General features: G+C 31.4%; 1 protein-coding gene across 1 annotated transcript; it reads left to right on the top strand.

Annotated features, from left to right (window-relative positions):
* Positions 1 to 1,128: 1,128 nt before the first annotated feature.
* On the top strand, positions 1,129 to 14,877 carry LOC136976367 (cysteine-rich venom protein 6-like). The gene is made up of 3 exons (XM_067271616.1): positions 1,129 to 1,267; positions 2,150 to 2,326; positions 14,677 to 14,877. The coding sequence occupies exons 1-3, from the start codon at positions 1,207 to 1,209 to the stop codon at positions 14,853 to 14,855; spliced, it is 417 nt and encodes a 138-aa protein (XP_067127717.1). The 5' UTR covers positions 1,129 to 1,206; the 3' UTR covers positions 14,856 to 14,877.
* The last annotated feature ends 4,842 nt before the right edge of the window (positions 14,878 to 19,719 follow it).

Below are 19,719 nucleotides of genomic sequence, written 5' to 3'. Positions count from 1 at the left end.
ATTTACGAAACGTTTTATTGAAACTTATCGTATTTAATGAAATAATTATTTATTTCTAGAAGATGAGTAACTACTATATAATTTATTTTATATATAAAGCAAAGAATGAGCATTTCTCATTATATGCAAAAGATAACATTTGAAATCATGTTAATTTTAAAAATATTGACAAAAACAATAGCAACAAGATATCACAAAACTTCACAAATAGAAAACCCCCAATAATATATTTGAACTGTTTCACATCTGGGGAGAAACTAGACCATATGTCCCCACTAAAGTATATATCCTTAGGGTACTCTTCAGTCTACAAATACGTAGTAAAAATAAAATTTTAGTGCTTAATTAAAGAGTTAAAAAGATCGATTGCAAATAAAATAACTCATAAGTTATAACTTACATCTAAATACCAACAATTGCAGAATCATATCGGGCTATTTATGGCTATTACATAAATTATAAACTAATTTGGCACTAGAGGTAGACGTTAGGCTCCATCTCATATTAACTTTAATAATTATAATTTAATTAATAAATTTAAATAATTTAGACCTACTGGAAGAAAAAATCGTAGTGACATCGGGCCAATAGAGAGCAGGGTGCGCGATCCTTGCGTAATGAGGTTTTCGCGCTAATTTTTATATGCGCGGTAATCAAGCCGAATAATTTGGCCGAATATTCGGCCATTCGGCCACGCTCCTGGCCGAATATACTATTCGTTACATCACTAAATTAATTTACATTTACACTGTTTGAGTTTACAGTTCGCCAAAGTTAGTCATTCGCGATTTTTTAGACAGATAATTTTGCTTTTTTTATAGTTATATTTCAAATTAACATTTAGGTAGTTGTATTTAATTCTCAGTAAGTATTACTTTCAAACCTTACTACAAAAAACGCTTTTGTGTTCGAAATGTAATTTGTATTTACAGCATACTGTAAACATAGAAAATAAATGTGCTTACTATAATTAAATATTAGAATCAATTGTATATTAATTTTTAAAAAAAATAAATATTCCTAATTACTTATGCAATTATTTCAAAAATTTATTTTAGAGTAATACAACTGTGGTTTTATTACAATATATAAAATATCGTTATTTTCTCTCAATATTTTGTAAACAGGTGAAGGAAATCACATTTAACCTATAAAAGGAATATTAAGAGTTAGTGTCGAGCCGGTCTTTGTGGTTAATTATCAAACATGAAGTTTCTTGCAACTTTTTTAATAATTTTTGTCGTTTATGCTGATTTTAACTTGCCCCGTAAGTATAATACATTACAGTAAAAATGGTTTACAAATTAATTTTATAGTTTTCATAGATATAGAAATTTATATACGATATAAATATACTTATATATGTAATATAAATAAATATAATTTACTTATATTATTATACAACTTTAATAATAGAAGTACAATTTATTTATAATAAATATAAATTATACTTGTACAGTACATGAAATAACTTGGAATTTAGATACAAATTATATTATTTTTTTGATGTCTTTAATATTTAAATATCATTGTTCATTTGTTCATTTTCATATGATATTTCACTTAAAAATTATAAAAAGTTAAAATATTTCCACTTATTAGTGACGTATTTTCTAAATTCAGGACACTAAAATATGTACATTTTTCAGAAGGTATTCAATATCTTTTTATCCTAAAACAAATTATTCTAAATCCTTTGCATAACGACACTAAATATTTTATTTATTTATTTATTAGAAAAACTCCATACATAAAATTAATTTTTAGGAGGAGGGATTACAATTAATTACTTTAGTTAATAAATTATATTTACACCAAATGGACTCTACTGAGTCGTTGATGGAGAATATGAATTCAATCCTCTGATCTTTACAAATACCATTATTAATACAAAAAACATTATTAGAAGGTGTTGATAAACGCAAATATTCAAGATCCTCACAGTAAAACATATAGTGATTTAAGGCCGCATTTCCTTTCTTACAATACGGACACATATCTGGTGAACGTAGATCAATACACAAATGTTTCCATATTAAACGGAACTTATTTAGCCGAATCTGTATGATCCTAACGACATTAAATATTTCATAACTGAAAATATGAGTAAACTTTTGAACTTTTATGTAGTAACATTTTTATTTTACAGGGTGTGACAGAGAAAATAAAGAGCTATTAGAATGCGGACCTGCATGTCCTATAACATGTGAGAATTACGATAACCCACCAAAATTTTGCACCATGCAATGTGTAAAAGGATGTTTTTGTAAAAAAGGCTATTACAGAGCATCAGATGAATCTTGTGTTTCGGAAGAATATTGCTTTTAAACATAAGTCATATTAAATAAGTTTCAGAAATAAAGACACGATTTAAAGCTGTATTCTGTGATTTCTAACCTTTTTATCAAAATTACGCAAACGTTTGAAAAATATTGTGTTTTACTATTATCGCAGTTGTTTCTAAGCAAATTGGCTATCAGTAACTTAGTTTTAATTTAAATTCAGGCTTGAGAAAAGGTGACGCTCGCTTACAAGCCACCTTCTTGTTGAAGTCTCTTATTGGTTTAAACAGTACTTCTATCTTTAATAAAAATATAAATACGACTGTTACAAAGAAGAAAGTTTGCATGTTGTCCTCCTTTTTAACCGTTTACACCATCAGCAGTCCTTGAACGATTCACAAAAATTTCGGAGACGACCATCCTTTTGAGGCTACGGTGAGAAAGGAGGACAACATGCAAAGTTTTTTCTTTGTAACAGTCGTATTTATATTTTTATTAAATGTAAATAGCGCCGGCCATGTACTGTACCTATATTGGTTTTTTACTTAAAAGTACTTCTATCATTTAGTCATATAATACTTTTTACTAAAGAACGAAAGTGCTGAAAAGTCTAGTGTTTGTCAAACTCACTGTATGATGAACAAGAAAAAATTAGATAATTAACACAATTCAGAAATTATACCTTTCCGTTGCAATTTAGACTGATACTTCAGAAAAGTTAATAATAATAAAAAGATTATTTTATTTACTTCTGAGAGATTTATAATTCATTAGAATAGGTTTTTATTACAGAAAGTAACTTTGAAGAATAATTTGCAAACCCGTAATTTTATTTTCATACTAAACTATATCATGATAAGAATTCAAGTAAACTACTAAACTTGTTGGCTACTAATGTAAGAAAATATTTTTAAAAATTATGTAGTTTACTATTCATCGTGAGATAGAATGTTTAAAAAATACTGTTTTCCATTGTATGTCGAGAAGAATCCTGTTTGAAAAGTCATTGGCCTTACCTTAACTTACACAATTTGTTTCTATCATCTCTTCTCGGCTGGAAGAAAGTAGGTACATTCCAGCAGCAGAAGAGATGATTGAAATTAAAGATGATAGAGATTAAATTATGAAACGTAGAAATGACAACTTTCAAAAAGGATTCATTTCGAAATACCTGGAGAGAGAGAGATTGCTTATTAGCACAAATGTACAGTACAAGTCACAGCAGCTTGTATTTACAACACATTGCTACTTGTAGTGTGCCTGTGTGTAATAAGATTGAGATTTTACTAAGCTTAAATAATCCCCTTGAAAACAGTAAGATAATTTAACTTCCTTACCCCGTATTTACCAACACGAGTTATTTCGAGAGTTGATATACTCGAGTTATATAACAACCCGGGTAGTATGAAGAGTTATTTAGTTTTGTATTCACTAATTTGTAGTTTCTGAATTCGAAGTTTGTTTACTCGTTATATGTCTGAGGTCGAGAGTTGTTGATTTGTTAGTATCTAACAGATACAGTGATTGTTTCAATAAATCACGTGATGTAGTGGATAAAATGGCGCAGGAAGTCGAAAGTGTCTGAAAGCATTTTATCACATTTGAAAAATAATTTTTATTGGAATTGATACAAAAATAAAACAGCATTATAAAAAATAAAAAATTCTATCTCAGTTAAAGTTTTGAATATTTTAAAAATTTATATTTTTTTATCACAGTTATAATCATTTATTTTTTATTAATAACTAACAGATATGTTCAGCATTTTCTGGTCAGAAAGTAAAAAGGATAAACGTTAAAATGAAAACTATATTACAAGTTTTGTTACTTTAGCTTACCTGTTAGTTTATCATGAAAAGTGAAGGAGATCAAATCAGGAAAAAAGTGGGCGTCTGGATTTCATGTCTATGTTTTCCTCAGGTTTCCAGAGAGTAAGTATGAAGAATTTTATGCAGATCGACCAAAAAGCTAAGAACAGAAATATTCGCAAACATTCTATCATAGATAACCACGAATAGACAAAAAGTCTCAAAACGTGGATATTTGGCAAAAAAACTGGGATGGTTAAATTTGACACGATTCCAATACTTTTCCTTGTTATACATACATAACAGCATTTAAAGAAAATGAGGCTTTATTTTATAAATATTCTATTTTTAAATCATTACGCTTGTATTAATTAATAGACTAAAAGTAACCGCAAATATAAAGTTACGCGATAGCCTGTACTTCAACATGTCACTTAACAGTTGATTGACCAACATGTTACCATTTAAAAAACGACTATTATTTTATAAATACTCAATATCTTAAATAAAACCATTAAAAGAACCACGTAAGAAATGGTCGACTGTCGAAAGAGTTATTAAACATAAGCAGACTCCTAGATTCTTCGGTAGCTTGGTTTCGCTATTTTCTTTCGGCTTAAATCTAGGCGAAAAATGCGACAAAATGCCTATTGCGTAAGTCCAAAAAGAACCAACGAATTTATTCAAAGTTTAAGACTTCCGTAGTACTCATCGTGAGCAATAAATACTTTAAATTTCATCTAAATCGGTTCATTGGTCTTGGAGATATTAAGGGTCAAAGTTGGCACTTTAGCATTACACGTGTGGCTAAGCTCTATTGTAGAAAGATGTGTGCTTTCTTCCGTTAACTTCTCGTAAATTTTAAATATAATTAGCGTCCTGGCTATTTACTGGTTTTATTAATGCTTTTATAACATGTTTTTTTCAACAAGGAAAACAACACTCGACAACGACGTTGACAGTGGCGCATTCGGGAGAGCGAGTTGAACGGATAAAACATTTTTAATGTTGAATTCAATAAAATTCCCACCGGTGGTCGCTAATTCATAAGTAGTATAGAAATATGACATGACATAATATAAATGCAAAAAGTGAATTTTAATTAGAAAAAGATTTTTAAAAAATTTTTAATGTTCTTTTTCCTTTTCCTTTGGAGGGTGCCTGGGCCCTTTGGCTCCTTCTCTGGGTACGCTACTGGACGTTGATAGTTCAAATGTCAAAAGAGCAGTTTCTTGGCTCATTTTTAACAGAAATTGTTTGTAAAGTGTCAGCCTTTGTTAACAGTTGTACCAATATATTTCAGTGCTTATATTATTTTGTTAATATTGTGAGAAACCGTAGGTCAGGGGATTAAACCTCTCTGACCGCTTACTCGGCAACAGTCTGCAAAGACCGCCCACGCTGTCGTTTCGGATGGCTTTTTATCGCGTGGCGAGAGGAGGTGAGCAAGTCAACAGGTGCTTGTGAGTGACAGGAGACAGGTTAAATAAAATAAACAAAGCATTTATTAAAATCTAAGGTTAACAAGGTCTACAAGGCTATAGTCGGTTAAAAGCGATTAACAACTAGAGATATACTGTACATAAAAGCCTATTCTCGTAGCGAGAGAGAGTTCACAATGGTCTAACAAGAATACCTCTATGAGGAAACGAACGGTATGCGTCGGATGGTTCGTAGAAATCGTAGTCATAGTCGATGTGACGATATGGCGATATGACGATATGGCGAGCTGTGTGGAAGTTCGAAGCCGTGATCTGTCTTCTACTGGAGTCTTCTCCTTTCGTTGAATCGGGTCCGTTGTATGGAGGTCCAGGTGACGGAATGCGCACAGTGACAAGTATAACTTCCTTTGGATCGCCCTAAGCTTCTGGGGACTCGAGCTTTTATTGGATTGTCGTGGGATAGGAGTCACATGATCGTCATATGTTGACAATAACGGTGCATTCTTGACACCTATGTGTCAACTTTCCCATCTAATTGTTATCACAACCGGTGACCTCTGGTCTATTCTCGCAAGGAGCGTTTTTTTTTCTATCGGAGTTGTTTACAAAATTTTTTCGACAACTGCGTTAAATTCGTGGATTTCACAATATATTTCAAATCACACGATTTTTCTGTAAAAGGCCTCGATAGTATTACTCGCATTAATTTTCCTTGTTGGCTTTCGAATTCATAATGAGGAAAATTTTTAAGTGCAAGAAAGATTTTTTATATACGAGAAAGAGATTTTGTTTCATATAACTTGAGAACACTGGATATCGTATCGAAATCGGTATGTAATATCAACATATTATCGTGTATACACGATACCAACGATATTATCGAACGTTAACATAGGTCAGTGATTCTTAACAGGGGAGCCGCGGCCCCCTGGAGGTCCATAAGAAGCTTGCCGGGGGCGCCAAATTATGCAAAATTTCCTACAGAATATAATAAAAAGAAAATTGATGTACAACCGAATATCGTATTGAAAAATGAAATAAGAAAGATAAAATTTTCCTATTTGGTTTTATTTATTTATTTTTTATTTCTTTCTACATACAACTTCGTTAGTACAGAAGAAATAAATGCAAATATGCTACTTACACCACAGTATTTACTTCTTTTATTCCAAAGCAATTCTAAGAAACTATTAATGCTTGGAATTTTAAAAATAATTAGGAAAAATAGTAGGCTTAGTAGTAGGCTTTAAAAATTTAAATATTTTTGCAAAAGATATACAAAATCTTCACGACAAGTTGTGGGTGTTTTAGTTTAGTTTTAGCATCGACTTTGGATCGATTTATCGACATGTTTCTTATTTTATTTTTTGTTAAAAATCAGTTTTCATGCTTAATTGTGAAGTTTGAATGTCATTTAAATAGATAATGAAATAATAAAGTTATGATTTACATTTATTATATAAAAAATAAAGCAATAATAAAAAAATCAATTTATTATAGATAATTTAACAAATATAAATTATTATTTAAAAAAATGGGGGTCACAAAAAAATTATGAAATATTTGGTGGGCCGAGAGTATAAAAAGGTTAAGAACCACTGATATAGATAATATCGTATCGTATTGAACAAGCTTAGTGTCTGTCTCAAAAGATGGCACTACTCTATTAATCCAATATCTCTAATCTTGAAATCGCGACTAATAATGTTGCCCACGCCATTTGGTCAAAAAGTTTTGCTCTAGAAAGTACTTTAGTTTCACTTAAAATTAAATAATGTACAAATCAATAAAGAAAAGGAAATAGATTTTATCATTTTGAATAATTTATCTATTTTTATAACATTATAATTTTAATTTTTTATTTTTTATACAATATTTCGGTGGTGCGCAAATGACGACCCCCGGGACAAATCCACCTCGCGAACATCACTTGTAAACGATAGAAATAGGCCTACTTTTAGTATATATTATTAATATTAGATATTAATATTGATTTTATAATTATTTTATAAAAATTTAATTATAAAATTTTAAAAAATATATATTACTAGCTGACCCGGCCACACGTTGTTGTGGCTCAAAATGTATCTATTATAAATGTATAACACTTACCCCGTGGGAGAAATTTCGAAAAATCCCTTCTTGGTGTACATTCTCTTGACGTACTCTATTAAAACGCAATCAAAAACGCATCTAAAATAGTATAATAAAAGCCGAGTTCTTCACAGTAAGCCTTAATCCTGTCCCTTTCCCCGCTGGGGAATATCGAAAAATCCCTTTTTAGTGTATATTCTGTTGACTAACCTATTAAAACGCAATTAAAAACGCAAAAAACGCAAAAAACGCATGCAAAATAGTATAAATAGAAGCCGAGTTCTTCACAGTAAGCCTTAATCCAGTCCCTCTCCCCCCAGTGGGGGGAATTTCGACATGTATATTATATAAAAACACGTGCGTATTCGAATGCAACGTGGTGTCAAAATTTCAAAGGAATCGGTAGGAACAAACGAACGTTATATTTTATTTATATAGATAGATAGAAAATGATCTGGTTTAGTCCGTTCTCACAGAAAAACAATGCCTCACAGAGAAGCAAACTTAGGTCGTCGGAAGTTAGCGCCATCTGTTGGACATAAAAGCCTTAATCCATATATAAATATATTTTTGAAAGGGGGGAAATGTGGTCTTCACATATGCCAGAAACCTTCGCGGGAATGTATTAAACAACTTTCCAAAGTTTTATGGCAATTGGATAAATGGTATGGTAATGCATGAAGGACAAACACACACACACACACACACAGACATACATTCATTTTTATATATATAGATTAATATATATTTATTTACTTACTATAAAAGCTTTAGGTAAAAATTTTATAATTAAAATTTTTATATCTCGTTTTGTACATTATCAGCTAACACATATTTTTAACATCTATAAACTATTCAAGTAGTGGTATATTTTAGTGACGGCACCTTTACATGTGTTAAATCCTCTGTGAGGGACTTAACACGTGTAAATAGAGGAGAAATCCTCCGCTAAGCGACGACGTGGAGTATGGTTATACGGAGACGATGACGGGAAGGTTTTCGGAGTAGACGATGCTTTAAAACGTAATCGTAGATGCTTCAGTTGTGACGGTACGAAAGTGAAAGGAAAGTAAAACTTAACTAACATATCCGACACATTGGAAACTTGGTCAACGCCATATATATCGATGTTACGCGAGTTTTCTTCGTTCTTTTGTGGTTCCTCATGAGCTTGATAACATTTCTCGCGTTAATTTTCCTTAATGGCTTCCGAATTTATGAGGAGAATTTTTCACATATAATTATATGAAAGGGATTTTTGTTCGTACAACCTGAGAACACTGGATATTGTATCGACATCGATATGTAATATCGTGTATACGAGATGTCGCTATTTTAAGACAACATATCGATAATATTATATCGTATTGAACAATCTTAGTGTCCGGCTCAAAAGATGGCGCTACTCTACTAATTCAGTGACTGATTTTGGATTGGTGACTAATGATATTTTCCATGTGGTAAAAAATTTATTACCATTGATAAAAAGAGTTTTACTTCCACTTAAAAAACTAAATATTGTACAAATCAATAAAGAAATGAAAATAGTTTTACATTTTAAGGTAATTTATACACTAAATCTCCTTAACAATATTTTAGCAAAAGATGATCGGTATCAAAAATTATTGCAAAAACGCAAAGGATCCTTCGCTCACGACCTAGGTTTTTAAAGCCGTGAAAAATGAATAAAAACCTCGTCTTATACGCAAGTAAATACGGTATTTGAGTATTTTTTCGGCCTGAAACGCATTATCGTATTTTACATTAATTTCTGTGGAAAAATTTGTTTCGCTTAACGCGTGTTTCGCATTACGAGTAAGGTTCTGGAACGAATTTTGCTCGTTAAGCAAGGTTCCATCGTACTTCATTTATTTTGCATTGCATACTACAATATTAAAAAGCGAAAATAATTGCAATGATTTAGTAGGAAACTTAAAACTGTAGTGAACAAAGTTTATATAATAGAAAATTTTACACACACACACACACACCCACCCACATACGTATATATATATATGTAAAATTTCCTATAAAATAGCCTTTATTTCTCGATTTTGCAAACAGCCAATTAAACCAATTTGCTCTATTATCTCAAGCTAACAGGTAATTTAATTTTATGGTTAACTAGCAGATAGAGTATGATCGGCACTGCCTGGGCAAAAAGTAACAAGAGCAAACATAAAAATGAAAACTTTATTAAAAGTTTGGTTATCTTAGTTGTCATTGTTATGCTTATTACGATATCTTAAAAATAATTAATATATATTATATATATATATATATATATATATATATATTATATATTATATATTAATAAGTATAGAAGAGTACAGAGAATAAGTATATAAGTATTACGCAATATTACAGCATTATCCTTTTTTTAATTCTTGATAAAATAGCAACAGCTTTTTACATTGTTTGCATGATTCTGTTGTTAAAACATTGACCATTTATATATTTTTATAATCTTAATTATTTTAAATTTACTAATTTCATATTTTAATTGTTAATTGTAATTATTTAAGGTTCACTAATTTTAAATACTATAAAATCAATAATTTCTTCAGACTTTAAATCTTCTATTTGCAGTTTTTCACTCGGAAACTGAATGCATTTCATTCTTTTTAATCTCATCTTTAATAGGAAATTCAAAAATAACAACTTAAAAACCACAATAATTTTATTATTTTATTATATCGATACTTTAATTATTTGTTTCAATTTTATTTTCGTCTTCTGGTTTAAACATTATCTTCCAATTTTTTTAAAAATATTTCAGTGTTTATTTAATAATCTTTATATATCCTATAAAATAACTGGTGAAACCAGGTTGAAAGTTTTGGATGAAGCGATGTCACCATGATAATAAATAAGAAAAATAAGAATCGTCACAGAAAAAAGCTTTAAGCTTTACTTTGTGCCTTAAAGTCGTTGCACCTATATTAATTTGGCTGAACGTTAAAACATCTTTTAGCAATAACAGTGAAAAAGTTTCAGGCCAAAGTAAAGCTCGACGCTTTTTTTTCTGATGATGTTTATTTCTGAGATTTATCATCATGTTGACATTGCTTCAAACGAAACTTCCTGTAGTTATACTCTGTGTAATGTGCACTTTATTCACATGTTCGGCCTTACTGCCAATCTACTTCCACTATTCTTATGCAACAAGTTTCAAAAGTTTCCTTTATTTAGATGTTTTTGTTGTGCCTTACTTTTTCAACTTGACTCCACCAGTTTTTTTATGCGATTTCAAGTATATTTCAATTATCAATAACTTCATAATAGAATAGTTTTCGTGATAATAGTTCTATATTGACGTGATAGCTGCAGATTTTCCTCGGGGCCCCAGAGAATAAGTATAAAAATTTGGTGCAGATCGGGCAAAGGGTTTAGTAGTTAAATTAACTTTTCTTTTTCTTTCTTGTACTTTTTATCCGTGTGTATGTTCTTATAATTTTTAAATCGGCAATTTTTAGATAGCTTCATTTGCGTGACAAGCATTTTCTACATAGACAAATCACGCGTTGATGTATAGGTGTCAACGTAGTGTAATAATTTGCAGTCAATTCTGTGAACATTTGCAAGCGTAATAAAACTTGCCATGTGTCAACAGCAAGTTGCTTGTTAAACATTACTGACATGTAAAAAATATTTCTTAAATGCATTTATAATAGTTATATTCAATTAAATATAACTTGACATCAGTAATCTGAAATAAGTATAAATATATTTAGGAAAGATGTGTTACATACCCATACATCAATAAATATGTATGTCAGTGCAGTCAAACATCAATAAATCATTTAATAAACTATTGATATTTATTTAAGAATAAAAACTGCATTTAAAACTTATAAGATAATTTTATTATAATAAAAATATTAACAAATATTTTTCTTCTGTTCGATATTTAAGAACATAAAACTTTAGTATTATGCATATTTAAAAACAGATACGTTATATATTATTATTATTATGTTGGGTTAAGTGAGAGATACTCAGTTAACACCGGTGGCTGTGTACTATGCCGGACCAAAGTCAAGGCATAGTAACCAAAACAAAAATTAAAGAAGTATATCAGTCTGTGTGTGTGTATTCAGGAATATCCTCACAATATGACATGTATTCAATATAGTGGCCTTCTGTAGTGTGATGTATGTGTTTCTAGTCAATTGTAATGTTCCCAGGCTTTTGTGTAGTGCGTGTGGTATAACACCTATAGAGGAGAGAACGACAGGTACAGTACAATAAGCACCCTATCCATCCTCCACAGATGCCTTATTCCCTGGGCAAATTCTGTGTACTTGCTGACTATTATTATTATTAAGAAAAAATTAGTATTTAAATAGTTGATGCTATACCTCGTATACCTGTTAATTATTTAATTATCATTTATACATTAAAATTTACCAATGTATGTAGAATATTCGGTGAGCATTTATTAATATATTTCAAAAATTTACCATCAAAAATTTGACAATTTGAAATAATAAATTTAGAAAATTTAAATATTAAGTGTAAATGAAACACAAGTCATTATATAGAGATTGTTCGCAAATCAACAAAATCTGCTTTTCATAAAGATACACTGTTGTATTTACGCGTGTTGTAAAAATATTTAGAAAAAATTTTATCGACCATAACGCATTTTATGAAATCGATAAAACGACTAAAAGGAAAGCTACGAGTAATCATATCGAAAAAGAAAATTTCGGAGGTATAAGTAAATTTATTTAGGTTGTTTATCGTATGAACAATTAAATTATAAGTGTAGTTCACTTTAATATTTGTAAATTATCGTAATAAAGTTCGATAAAAAGTAAGTACATTATTACAAGAACACATTTATTTTTATACTGCTTGTCTTATTAGAAAGTATTAGGAAATTTTAGAACAAGAGTTCATGTATTTCGGTTAGGCTTCCTACAGTATTCCTGGAAAAAAGCGAAAGTAATGTGACTGGTAAATGTACTGTGTTTACTGATTTTTTTCACAAAATGATAAAATTAAAGATGCATATTAGTTTCCATTCTTATAGGTTAAAGCAAAATTATGCAATAATCAATTATAACGTTTCCAAGTGTGTTATAAATTATCTAGGGTTTCCAACACTTGACGGGATAAAGAGCGATTGAAAGTACCTTAAATATCTCATGGGCGATCTTTTACTTTAGATATGGAAACACAATACAGCAATTCCGAGGGTACTCTCTTATGTTACGTTTACACAAAAGTTTCGTTGCTACAAAAAAGTCATTGAAATTAGAACAGCACACAAGCGGCTATTTAGATGCTATAAAAAAGACCCAACGTGTTTTATTCTAGTCGCTCTCTCTTGTGACTAGATTGTCGCAATTCCCATATGTTCTTCGTGTTTTTTTTTCTTTTGTTCGAATGAGGTATGTTCATATGTGGTCACAATCACATGATCTAGGAAAAACGCGTTTGTTGTATCTATGATACAGTCGTAGAGTCATGATACATATTTGGATATGCTTTAAAGTATACCAAAAGTCTTGTTGAGCTTTTGATTGAACAAATCATAACATGAAAATACATTTTATGAAACTCCCCCTTTAGTAGACGCCGATCTATCAATGGATGAATACAATATTGACTTTTCATTCTGTCCTTACGAAGCAGCACAAGAAGCGAAATACACGTAAGCTCTACAAAATCCATTTTCATACTGAAACTGGAAATTAGAAAATGTCTCTGTTATTTCTTAGTCGCAGCTGCAATTTATAGCTTGTTTGAACGTCTAAGTGATTATCTACACTTCTGTTGCAGCTACATATTTGTTGTTCGTGTGGTTGATTATGCGATTAATCGCAAAAAGCAGCGAGCAGCGACTAGCGATTTTTTTTATAACGAGATTAAGTTACTCGTGTAAACGAGCTTAAGAGCACGTTTACAGGAAACAGGACTCAACAGTATTCAATTATTACAATCAATTATAAACTTATTTTTAAAATATAAATATCTGTTTTTATTATAAAATTTTGTAAAAATTTATCATTGCTTAATGAATAGACTTTCTGATATAAGTTATTATATACTGTATTTCGATATTTTATAAACAGATAAAGTAAACAACAATCTCCGAAAAGAAGATTAAAAGTTCATGTTGAAAAGATCGTCATTTTCATTAATTATCAAACATGAAGATTCTTCTTGTCACTGTTTTAGTTGCTGTCGTTTATGCTCAAAGACCGCTGATTCGTAATCGTAAGTATACGATATTTCGTCCAGATTAGTTTTAAAATAATCTTTGAATAAATGAATAACGAATATAAATTTGATATAATTAATATATTTTTAATTGCCATTAAAGGCAATTAAATAATGAATCAAGTAAATTAAAAATTATGTTGCTAATTTCATTTAGCTTCTTGTTTGGATCTGTATCAAATTATTATTTCAGCAACCCAAATAGTGTTGTTTTTTCCCAAACTTATCACAACGACTTCTGTATGTTATAACTCTTTTTTATTCTACATTGGGTCTTCATTGGGTCTACAACGTCTTCATTTTTATTCTACAGGGTGTAATTCATAAAAAAATTTCCATGATAAAAATATGAAAAAATGAAGACGTTGCTGATATTTCTGATTAAGATCAACAAAAATGCGCTCGGAAGATGATACTTTGTGAAAAGAAAACGTCCTCGTTTAACTAAAATTTAATATTAATGCGTAATAGAGTATTGTACGTTTAATTGTGATTGTTAGTTAATTATCGATTGCTTTAATAAACATATTTCTCTGAGTAACGAAAAATAATAATAGTATATACTTGCTAACTTCTGGAACGTAACCCTATGTCTTGCACTAGTCCTTTGTTTCGTATAGCACGGATTCGCATAACATGACACTTTTTCGGAACGTGATTGCAGTGTTATACGAGAGATACCTGTATTTCTACCGTATTATTGGTGAAATAGAATACTTTCTATAGACTTCGGAACTTTCGCACAGCATTATTGAATATTTAATAATTGAAAGTTGGGTAAAATTTTTATTTTTGTAAAGTAACATTTTTATTTCACAGGGTGCAACAGTGAACGTGAAGAGTATATAGAATGTGGAAGTGCATGTCCTGCAACCTGCGAGAATTACAATATCCCAATACCTTGCACTTTACAATGTGTCTTCGGATGTTTCTGTAAAAAACAATATGTAAGAGGACCTGATGGCCTTTGTATTTTGCCAAAATATTGCTACAGTTAAGAGCGTCTGTTGACGACTTATTTTAAAAACAAGATTTTGGCAAAAGATAAGTCGTATTAAATAAGTTTCAAAAATAAAGAAATGATTTAAACTTGCATTTATGATTTGTAATCCTTTCATATAAAGTTACGAAAATGTTTGATTTTTTTTTTTTTTTTTGCAATTGAAATACGCTCCAGAACAACGTTTTATAGCACTCTGGAATTTTGAAATGAAATGACAATACCCTAAGTGTCAGATATCTTGTTTGCTAAGTTATACAAGTTAAACTGTTCAAGTGTGAGAATTCTAAAAGCATCTAGAGATGGAAATTAGACTTAACAGTATCCTTTCAGTGTGAAGGAAGTACTATACATTAATGTTACATATTAAACTCACTTTTCCTAAAAATATTAAATAGAAAGGTTGTTCCGAGACGTACTTCAATTATCGTGATTGTTCATAAGCAAAGTGATTGTTCATAAGCAAAGTGATTATTAGGTGTTTAAATGCGGTATTTAATATAAAAAATAATATCATATATTAAAAACATATTGAACAAACTAAATTCGTCTTCACATTTCCGTCACTTATAATCACCAGGAACAAACACTATTTTTTTCCAGACTCGATCTTTTATAGCTACGACTATATATAATTATGCAAAACGATTTAAAAACGTTTTCTGGAGATAATGTCAAACATTAATGACAAATAGTTTCGATTAAGACGGCTGACAGCATTTTACATATTAAAAATCAAAATTATTTGTTTTTAAGTTTTGGCATTATCAACAGAGAATGTTTTTAAATCGTTTTGAATATTTTACGGAATCGTAGCCTCTAAGAAAATGTCTTCTCTGCAAAGGACTCTTTGTTCCTGGTGAATAAATACTAATTTTGTAACCTAACTTATCTACATTGAAAATGCATACAATGTTTAAAATACGTACCAAATATTTGTGTCGATGTTGCTTATACTAAAACAAAAGAATAAATAATTAAATTCGAGACTCGATTAGAATGATGTAACATAAAAATTCTAAAAGGTAAATCGTTCTATTATTTATGATGTAACTTAAACAAAACTGTATAAAGCATATATACATTCAAGTTGGAAAAAAATTCCAGCGACGAATTGCTTAACTTTCCCGGCAACTGTGGCGCCATCTGTTGATCTTTTATTATAAAAAATATTTATATTTTTAACTATTATGAAATGTTAAAAAGCTTAATTTCGAAGGTAGGGATGGGTTTTATAAAATAATTGTAAATACTAATAATTAGTAAATTCGTCGTTAAATCCTACCCTACTGGAGATATGACACAAGACCTTGTTTATCTCCCAACCCCTTCAGCCTTTAATCACCAAAATTTAATAGCATCAATCTTCCAATACACAAACCTTCCTGAAAAATCTTAGAAATTTTCGACAAGTACCGGAATTATTAAAGTTTAAAGAGGGTGAATAAAATTGTGCCCCCATATACACACACTCTAACATCCATACATATAGAACAACCTATTATAATGTAACTGTCGATTGGTCATGACTGTGCACGTGTATTACTTAGATGTTACATCTAAACAATTGTAACACTGGACACTTGGACTAGACATCTGGTCACTTGCTTTCCTGGTTGCTTCCATACAGAGACTAGTGTTTACATGGTTGTAATATCTATTCTTTGTCTTGTTCAAACGTTGGTGGTTAAGTTTTAGTCTTATCACGACCCATAAATTATAATAATAATAACATAAAGGTTATTAATCCAGTACTCAGTACCTAGTAAAAGTCTATGATTAAGTTCAAAACTGACTTGGTGCAAATTGGAGAACAAAGAAAGACTGTGCCAAGAAGCTGATTACCATTGAGAAACTGGAATAATTCTCCAACTTGCCTTCGTGGCAATTCAACGGGAAGATGCTATTAATGAAAGAAGAATTGTGGTCGTCAATGGAATCATCACCAATAACGGGTAGAGAACTGACGAAAAAGGAGAAAAGTTATGAACAACGTGCATTGTGAACAATAGCGCTTTCCGCCCAAGATCATGTAAAGGAGGATATTAAACACTGTTCCACAACACGAGAGGCATGACAGAGAATCGCAAGTCTCTATGAAGATAAGAGTATGTTTAAGACATTATAATTAAAGAAGGAATTGTACTCTATCGAATACAGCATGTCCTCAGAACACTGCGTTAGGCGCACGGGGTGCCCCTGCACCCTAAACACTTTAAAGTGCGTGTATTTTTTACTGTAATTAATGCGTAAAAGTGATGCACTCAGTACCTTCTTTCAAAGTACTGAAGATCGCACTGAAAAAGTTTCAAATTCCTGCGAAAAAAAATTTTCTATAGGAAGCCACACCGAAATGCATGGGGTGCATTTGCACCCCGCGCGCTTAACGGAGGAAGTTTTATTAGCGCGACCACTGGAGGGGGTGGAGCCGAGTTAGTGTACTGAAAAAACGGTCATTGCCTGATATCGAATCAGTCATAACACAAATGACGAATATGAGCATAGGAAAGAAGGAAAGAAGGTGTCCCGTAGACTTAGCGTTGAAAGTTTGAAAAGTGGAGTTTTCTGGGAATATTTATTGCTAAATTGTCTTGAAAACATGTTTATTTGTCTAAATAATGTCAAACAATTTCTCGTTACCAAATTAGAAGTAAAAAAAAACGATTAAAAGAAGCGATTTTATAGCGACTGTTTACATAAGTCAAAGTGGTAGTCTGCGGGGGCGTGGCATTTTGCAGGAATTTTACCGACAATTGTTTTTACTGGTAGATCTAATAACAGACAAAGAAGGTAACCAGATACAGTGTAAAAGAAGTTAACTATTGATGTTATCTGCCAATAATCCACCTTTTTATCTCTAGTTGCTGTAGAGTTTCGGGGGGTGTATTTTTGGAAATACTGAAATATTTTTGGCCCGGGGTTTGTGACAAAGCATTAAATGGTTGGAACACTTAAAAAAACACATACAGGAAGACGATTCAACGATTAGATAGCAACAGACTTGTTTACAGTTTGAAAAATAGACTTTTGAAGTTCACGATTTTTTCCCTGGAAAATTCCCGAAACTTAATTCTTTTTTGTTTTCGTTATAAATAAACAAAAATGATATATTTTGAGTAGTGTTTTTGATTAATACATCAGAAACACAATTCCACTAACATCAAAAACAAAAAATCGCGAAAAAAATTTTGATTTTTACAGTAACAACTTTAGTCGCAAGGGGTGCAAGTGCACCCCGCGCATCCCATTGTGTTTGTCCCCCCGCGCGCCTGACGCAGGGTTGCATTCAAAACCTAATAGATCAATTGAGACGAATAGGCTATAATGTAGATGATCAAGAGCATGCGAAACTTTTATTATTGCGGTTACTGGAATGATACGATTTAATCATAACGTTGGAACATGGTGCGGACACTAAGCTGCGTTCGTCATTAGTGAAGAAAAAGTTATTACACGAGGCGGCTCAACTTACAAACACGGACGGTAACGATATAACTGATACAAAACTACTAAGTGTAGTTAGGAAAGCGCGCAACGATCATCATATTCTTAAATTTTGGCCATAGATTCATATCTATGGCCAAAATTTATGGAAGTCAGTATAAAGATAGTGAAGCTAGAATGATCACGAAAACAGGATCGCATATTAAACGCACAAGATTCAAAGGACAATGTTATAAATGTAAAAGGTAAGTCCTATGGAATCTGAGTGACTGAGAACTGATAAAGGGGAGATTAAGAAAGAGGATAAAGCTGGGGTCTATAGGATCCCTTATGAAAACCAGCAATTAGGACTAAAACAGGAGTATATAGGGGTTACAACGAGAAACCTAGGTGTAAGAGTCAAAGAACACAAATATGATGTAAGGAAAAGTTCTAACGCAACGGTACTGGCCCAGATGGCCCAGGCCGAAGGATCCGTCGTTGGATGGGAAGAGGCGGAAATCGTCAAACAAATATGTTCTCCAACTTTAGCAAAGACGGCGGAAAAAATAGAAATATACAAGAGTAGACTCGACAATAGATGCATTAACGCCAGAGACGCTGAGGGATTACCGTCAGCTTGGAAGTTTGAAATTAAGAGACTTACAAATGGCTCATGATTTGCGATGTGTTTCGTATTTGGAGAACCTTAATATTTTATTCTGTTAAATGATGTTAGCGTGTATTAATAACTTTGGTATTGTTATGTGTTTGTTAGTTTACATTTGTGTATTTTTTGCGCTTTAATTCTAATTTTAATTAGTTGCTCCGTTGTCGTTTTTTTTTAATTTAAATATGTTGTGTTCCATTCTTTGGAATTATTTTTGTTCGTCAGTTTAAACCTGAAGATGATCTATGGAATAGATTGAAAACGTTAGTTTTCTTAATTAAAAATTCCCTCAGCAACTTATAAGGTGGTGGTTATTGGAGTGTGGCTATTGTCATTAATGATATTATTCTTTTTGCCTTGTGAACATTAAAAGGAATTAGACTAGTTGTATATGGCAACAATATGTGGAGAGAAGTGCTTCTCGGGAGAATTTTCGATGGGAAACTGATCCCGGAAAATTCTACGTTGTCAGCTCTTCGGCGAGGTGAAAACTCACGAAAAACTACAGATATTCAGTGGTTTTTTCCACTCAGCTACTGATGAGCAACTCTAAAAGGCCTTCAATACTGTTCATTGTGAGTTGAACCATACCCACAATAAAAGGTATGGTCCAACCCACAATGGTGAAGGACGGGCTCAACGTATCTGGAAAAGAGCTTTCAAGAAGAATTCTTGGAAAGTTGCTCGCCGGATTTGATCCCGACTCCTCCAGAGAGGTGGGCCAAGACCTTTACTTCCATGACCATCACACTTTAATTATTATTACACA

This window comes from Centruroides vittatus, unplaced genomic scaffold (assembly GCF_030686945.1).
Source record: "Centruroides vittatus isolate TY-2023 unplaced genomic scaffold, ASM3068694v2 contig_4, whole genome shotgun sequence".
NCBI lineage: Eukaryota > Metazoa > Arthropoda > Arachnida > Scorpiones > Buthidae > Centruroides > Centruroides vittatus.
Note: the sequence above shows the minus strand (reverse complement) of the source record. Positions and strands in the feature narration are given on the sequence as shown.

Excerpts from the sequence above, each read along its gene's own strand:
- LOC136976367 (XM_067271616.1), top strand. The coding sequence starts at position 1,207 with ATGAAGTTTCTTGCAACTTTTTTAATAATTTTTGTCGTTTATGCTGAT. Across the intron at positions 1,268-2,149 it reads TGCTGATTTTAACTTGCCCC|GGTGTGACAGAGAAAATAAA; the intron begins GTAAGTATAATA and ends TTTATTTTACAG. Across the intron at positions 2,327-14,676 it reads TTCGGAAGAATATTGCTTTT|GGTGCAACAGTGAACGTGAA; the intron begins AAACATAAGTCA and ends TTTATTTCACAG.